Here is a 6961-nt window from a genome sequence, read left to right on the forward strand (position 1 = left end):
TCACAAATCAAACCGTTAAATCTCAAATTCACACCTCACAAACCTAGATCTACAACTAAATCACGGTAGTTTCACTATTTCGTGAATCATTGACGTCATCAGGTAGATAAGACAAGACGACGTCGTAATAGGCGGTGGTGTAAAATGAGCGCGAGTCATCCGTCGGTGCATCCGGTTGAAGCGGAGCCGTTGCCTCCGGCCGACGGACGCGCCGTTGTGCCGCCGCGAGTGAGGATGAAGGTTATTCAAGGTATGTTGGGGACAATCGACGATTCAGGCTTGCGGTTTTTTCAGTTTGCGATAATGAGTGGTGGCACTGTGGGAATGGTGGTAGTAGAGGTTGGTTGGAGTGAGATGAAGAGGAGAGATTCTGGTTTAGGGTTGGGGAAGATAGTGTTTATTTATTAATGAACATTTTAAGTAAAAACATGAAATGACCATAATACCCTTAAGTGGATAGACATAACTGAAAATTTTAACTTGGTTAGTGCTAAAAAACGAAAGGTGTAATGCGTTTTTCAAATAAAAGATTGTGACTGTAATTATTGAAGTTAAAAGCCATCCATTGCAACCCGCTACAAATATAAAAAACAAAAAATGTAATTTACCCTCATTTTTATTTTCACATGTTCCCATTTTTCCGGAATATATTTGTCAAATCCATTTTTTAGAATAATTGTTTGTTTAACAGAAAGAGTTACTATTATTCAAAATGGTTTTTAAAGAGAGTTGTAAAATTTATATTTTAGTTTTTTTTACTATTGTAATTTCAAATATATTCTTACGATATGCTTATTTGGGCATATGACAACTTACTTACTTGGTTTTTATTTCGGTTACTATATTATATCCATACCAAACCCGTATGTAACTTTTTTTGTTTTATGTATATGAGGTTTAAGTTTTAAGGTTTAAGGTTTATATAACTAACGTCCTATCACAGCACGCAAAAGAACTCATCTAGCTATTTTCATTATTATAGTACTACTATGTGCTGAATAATAATTTTTGGACCTCATGTACAAGTCACAATTCAAAACATACAAGCCTATCCCCTTATCCTCTTAGGATAAAATATCAAACCAAATATATTGTTATCATTATTGGAATGAAAAGACAACCTTTTGCAATGAACTAAAGACATCAACCATTAAATCTGTTTGAATGTCGACAGCACACACCAAATAAAGAATTCAGTTGAGTCGAAACTCAAACGATGTGCTGGCGACCAGACCCTACATTATTTGTCACCTCCCCAGCCACAAAAAGAAAAAGACAGAAAATAACGGCTAGCTGATATTTAATTTAGTCTTCATCACCCGATCATTATTGTCGGTTTAGGGTGCTGCAAAACGTACCCCATCTCGTTAAACAAAACATAATATACCTTCCTTTATTAAAAAAAAAAATAATATTTCCTTAGAGAGAGGGTACCTTTAGCCACTCCTTATTTTATCGAGTTATGTGAGCAATGAACGATCCCAGCTCCGTTTGAGTAATACCGCCGTCTATAACATACTTTCTAACTTCTCGGCCTAATGCCACGGCTCTCTTCCGCATTTCTTCCCCTTCATTTGTACCCATCAATTTCCTCACTGCCTTCTCCACCGCTGCGGACGCCACAACCTCCTCTCTCCGGCACCAATCTTTCACCAGAAACCCTATTTTAAGAATATTAGTTACCAAAACCGCATTGTTTGGTTGGTCGGAGTGCATGGGCCATGCAACTATTGGAACACCCATTGACATGCTTTCAATACACGAGTTCCATCCACAGTGACTCATGTGTTGGGATTAATCTTGATCGGGTCGGATACGGGTCACACGGCTAGCACGTTATCGGGTCACGGTTCAATAGTTAATGGGTCAGATTATGTGGGATGGTTCTGAGTCAGTCAGATCCAACTGGGTCAAGCTAGATTGCAGGGAATAAAGGAATGGAAAAGGTCTTGAGTTGACCGAATTATGTGTTGCTGACCAAGTATATCGGAGAAGAGATCATGGGCATGCAGCTTTTACGTGGAGTTTATTTTCAGCACATGTGTCATTTGTTTTGTTATATATATAGGATAGTGCATATGTTTCTTTTGTACCCTCTATTGATTATCGTATACAGTAGCTTTCAACCCACATTAGTATTACATACATACTAGAGTGAGTTTGAGTGTGTATTTTGTGGGGCCTGATCCAACATTTGGTATCAGAGCGGAGGTTGAAACGAGGGTCGTTTTGAGAGTCGTTCTTCGAGAAGAGTAGCAGCCCTTAGGTTGCAGGGCTGAAGATAAAGAAAGAAGGTTGTAGCCGCGCTGCGAGAAAGATAAAGAAGACGGTGGCGGTTGACAACCAGACCGAAAGAAAGTAAGACCGAGGAAGACCGTCGTCATCGTCGGAGAAAGAAGACCGTAGCCGGAAGGAGATACCGGCGTAAGAAAGACCGCTACCGGAAAGTGTATTCCGGTGGGAGACATAGAGAAAGCCAACAACCGTAAGAAAGAAAAAAAAGAACCGGTGTCGATGTAGAAAGAAAGCCGACAACCGTAAGCAAGAATGTAGAACGGCTGATTGAAATCAGCGAAGAAAGAAAGAAAGCAGTGTCGGAAAAGAAAGAAGAAAGAAAGTCATGACCGACATGAGAAAGAAAGAGTCACCGGTAAACAGAAAGTAAGAAAGGACCGGTGGTGAAAGAAAGAACGAAAGAAGGTGCGCCAAAAGAAAGGAGAAAGAAGAGGTCGGTGTCACTTTAAAGAAAGATGGCCTCGCAAGAAAGTATGAAAGATACCGGTGCAGTAAGAAAGAAAGTGCAAGCGTCGGTAAGAAAGAAGAAAGAATGGGCGTCGATCAAAAGGAAAGGAGAAAATCGACAACCGAAAGAAAGAAAAAATCGAACCTTAGTAGTTCGTATAGCAAGAGCAAGATCGAACCTTTGTGGTTCGAATAGCAAGTCAGCAAGAAATATGATTCAAAGTAAGCAAGTAGGAACGGATTCGAATCAAGAAAGAAAGTAGCGATAACGGTTAAGAAAGAAAGAACGACCGCAAGCAAGAACGAAGCAAGTAGAAAGAACCGGATCAAGATTAAGGGGGTGAATGTTGGGATTAATCTTGATCGGGTCGGATACGGGTCACACGGCTAGCACGTTATCGGGTCACGGTTCAATAGTTAATGGGTCAGATTATGTGGGATGGTTCTGAGTCAGTCAGATCCAACTGGGTCAAGCTAGATTGCAGGGAATAAAGGAATGGAAAAGGTCTTGAGTTGACCGAATTATGTGTTGCTGACCAAGTATATCGGAGAAGAGATCATGGGCATGCAGCTTTTACGTGGAGTTTATTTTCAGCACATGTGTCATTTGTTTTGTTATATATATAGGATAGTGCATATGTTTCTTTTGTACCCTCTATTGATTATCGTATACAGTAGCTTTCAACCCACATTAGTATTACATACATACTAGAGTGAGTTTGAGTGTGTATTTTGTGGGGCCTGATCCAACATCATGAACCCACCGATGGATGGGTGCGCTAGAATATCTAACTGGGGTGCCCATTCTCGAACCACCAAGCCTCGATCTTTGACTCGATCTTCAAACCCTTCAGGGAGTTTGACACGAATAATGTCGTCGCTAAAAACATCGCCTTTGTCCGCTTCTCTCACCACCCACACAAACTTTTGATCGCTCATTTCCAACCCGGTTGCAATCTCGATGATTTGTTCTTGTGAGAACGAAGTGGTAGTCCCGAAAGATACAAATATCACACTGTTCGATGCTTGTTTGTCAAGCCAATTGAGGCATTTCTCGACTGGACCATCATCTTTTCTCAAGACTTTTGACTCACTACAAAAAACAATATATGCCTTTTTTGGTGATTATTCGATACTGTATCATATTCATAGGTAAATGCAATGGTTTTATAAACATGCATGATAGTGATAAAATTATACCGTTGTATCCAAGTTACAATTTTGCTAACTCAACTTTCATTTTTCTTTTCAACGGTGGCGGATTTATAAAATCATTACAGGGGCAATGTTTTAAAAAAATTCTAAAAGGTTAACGAAATTGAAAAAAAACGTCAATTTTTTTTCAAAATTTATACTACCGTCGAAGCGTTAAGGGGCAACGGGGTTTACTCTTTGTTACACTCTATATCCGCCACTGTGTTTCACTAATGTGAAAAGTTTTTATGAATGTTAATTTATTTATAAAAATTATAAAGCTTACACGGACATAAAAGAATTTTGGTTTGTATGTAGTGATTTTATTAATTATTTTCGTGATTTTCAGGTGAAAGTTGAAAATAATAATAACTAAATACTAATCATCTTTCATATATCTTACATTTAGTTCATTTAATTTTAACTCTTTTACCAATTAATAAAAAAATCATAATATTGAACCACATAAAGAAAGTTGGGTGGATTTTTTCCTGAAAAAACGTTTGTGATTTTTATAATGAAACACTGAAAATACACGTACTGTTATTGTTAATACAATTTAAAATGAATGGATGGTGGTCTATTGGTAAAGACAAAAGACTTTAGTTGTATTTAGGAGGGGGAGGTCTTGGATTAAAAAATAAATAAAAACCCATCTTCAAATGTTGAAAAAATATTAATAAAGATTGGGAAAACAAAAATATCCTTAGAAAGGCCAATGAGGTTGTGGTGGATTGCTATGCGAGAGACTTCGTGTTCTAAGAGACCTAAGTTTGATTCCTGCTCTCCCAATTATTTTCTGCGGCACCTGGTGATGATGGGAGACTAGGCGAGTAGGCGGTGATCGCTAGTTCGATCCTTGAACTGAGCGAGTTATACCTCACCTCACTGTCGTGTCTTCTGGCGAGAGTTCACGGGCTTCGGCCATAGGTGAAGGTTTTCCTCGGTTCAGAGGCGAGTGTATCCCGATGTGGTGAATTTCGTCAGTAGCTCATTTGAAGGATTATTTGTCCGTTCAAAAAAATATATATCCTTGAAAGCCGGGAATATAAACACTTAAGATAGATCTATATTTCTAAATTCTTGAAATTTCGAAGTGTATAATCAAGTTAAGAATCAAGATTAAAAAATGTTTTAATTCAAAATTTTAGCCAACTTTTTAGGTCTCGAAGTGTCAATATGTTACTGTATTCTAAAAATACCCGAGCAATTTGGCAGACATCAATTTACACGTGAGTTCATAATTTTGTGTGAGCATATTTAAATATTGTGGTAAAATATTTAAAAATTTGTTTAGATAAGTGTGGTAAAATATTTAAAAATTTGTTTAGATAAGTGTGGTAAAATATTTAAAAATTTGTTGTAATAACCTTTTTAGTTCCAAAGGATTGAAGGGTCCAAGAGCCCATAATGTCTTGTTTCTACTTCTTGCCTCGATTTCAAGTAGGTCCAAGATCGGCTGCTCGATGACTCTGCATGTATTGTATATGCGACCTGAGCTCAGTTTCGCGTACTCATGTTGGACACCAATAAATTTCTTGAAATCCGGAGTGAAGCAGCCATCGAACGAGAGATCATATTCTGTAGTGCCCTGTGATTCAATTAACTTTCGGATTTGTTCTCCAACCTTCTCGGATGTGTATAAAGCCGTGGAGAAAGCCGATACGCTATGAAAAGTGTAAGATTCCGCGTTTGGGAGACAAACAAAGTCTTGAACAACTGTGCTCATGAGGGAATCATGGATGACCACGAGGCGGTTAGTGGTAGGGGAGAGTTTTTGGAGGAGGGAGGCGACATGATCACGGAGATGAGTTGCCGCTTCACATAATGGTTGTAGATGAGAGGGGAACTTGTTAGTGGAGTTGGGGTTGGGAGGTGGACATGCAAAGGGTGGAATAGGGAGATCATGGAAAAATATAGTGGATATGGTATTAGGGTTCCACCCTTGGAGGCGTAGTCTTACTTGGCGGCCGTGGGCCGTCGTGCAAACAAAGTGGACGGGGACGTTGTGAGCGGAGATAAGTCGGGAGAGGTGGAGGAGCTGGTTGAGATGGCCTTGTAGCGGTAGTGGAATCATTACGACCACCACCTTATTTTGGTTAGCAACCATTGTAGGTGTCACCGGAGGTGTGTAGAAGTGTGTGACTTAGATGAGATTTTGACACTTTATAAAAATATTCACATGTAGATAGAGATGTAGATGCTATTTTTATAAACAATTTACATCGTTCTGAATGATTCCAAAGAAGTTAACTCTTAATTATATGTGGTGGTCCATCATGTGGATTGAGATGGATTCACAAGATTCTTCATTAGGATGCTCACAAGAAAAAAAAAACTTTCAAGCCACATGGTCCTATTGGATAGAGTATCACTTGATCAAACTTCTAATAAATAAATGTTATATAACATAAATGTGCTTTAGTTTCGTTGTACAATTTAAAATAATGAAAGTTTTATTTCTTTAAATAATTATTATAAGTCCTTTTAATAGGTCTCCCGTGACATGTGTTTTTAGCTACCAACCTAACATAGAAACAAAAGTTGTAAGTTTTGTAAATAATACATTCTTGAGAGAGCAAATTCATTTTGTTGCGCCTTCGTGTAACAAATCCATGCTCTTAGGTTGCATGTCACAGGAGAACCATGTTCTTACGCTGCCTGGTGCGATAAATGTTTCTTCAAGGCATAAGGACACCGTGTGTCATTGTACATTGGTTTGCATTAGATTTTTCTTAATTGAAAAAAAAAATAAGAAGAAAGTCAATGACTGGGTTGGTAATTTTATTTAGCCAAGAAGATTAATATTGTGATTTTCCGTAATTTATAATTAAGTTTTTTAAATGATACTAGTTTTTGATATCGCGTGTTACGGCGAAACCGAGCAAATGACAATGTAAAACAAACGTGATTTGAAAATAAAGTATGTTGTTTAAAAAGTCAAACCATTAGAACGATTTAGTTTATTATCGTACCGTTTTTTGATACCAAATAAATATTTTATTTTGAGTATAACCTTGTTTTA

The 6961-nt window shown here is 38.0% G+C and overlaps 1 protein-coding gene across 1 annotated transcript; it reads right to left on the reverse strand.

Annotated features, from left to right (window-relative positions):
- Positions 1–1065: 1065 nt before the first annotated feature.
- On the reverse strand, positions 1066–6115 carry LOC110866874 (zeatin O-glucosyltransferase). Its single transcript, XM_035976663.1, has 4 exons — positions 5307–6115; positions 3494–3835; positions 1435–1780; positions 1066–1345 (listed from the first exon to the last, which is right to left on the reverse strand). Exons 1-3 carry the CDS (start codon positions 6044–6046, stop codon positions 1453–1455), a joined length of 1410 nt encoding a protein of 469 aa, XP_035832556.1. The 5' UTR covers positions 6047–6115; the 3' UTR covers positions 1066–1345; positions 1435–1452.
- Between the last annotated feature and the right edge of the window lie 846 nt (positions 6116–6961).

Source organism: Helianthus annuus, chromosome 1 (genome assembly GCF_002127325.2).
Source record: "Helianthus annuus cultivar XRQ/B chromosome 1, HanXRQr2.0-SUNRISE, whole genome shotgun sequence".
Lineage (NCBI taxonomy): Eukaryota > Viridiplantae > Streptophyta > Magnoliopsida > Asterales > Asteraceae > Helianthus > Helianthus annuus.

Coding starts and splice junctions, on each gene's coding strand:
- LOC110866874 (XM_035976663.1), bottom strand. CDS start 6,046: ATGGTTGCTAACCAAAATAAGGTGGTGGTCGTAATGATTCCACTACCG. Junction 3,836..5,306: donor AATCCTTTGGAACTAAAAAG/GTTATTACAACA, acceptor TGTTTTTTGTAG/TGAGTCAAAAGTCTTGAGAA. Junction 1,781..3,493: donor TCCATCGGTGGGTTCATGAT/GTTGGATCAGGC, acceptor CCAACACATGAG/TCACTGTGGATGGAACTCGT.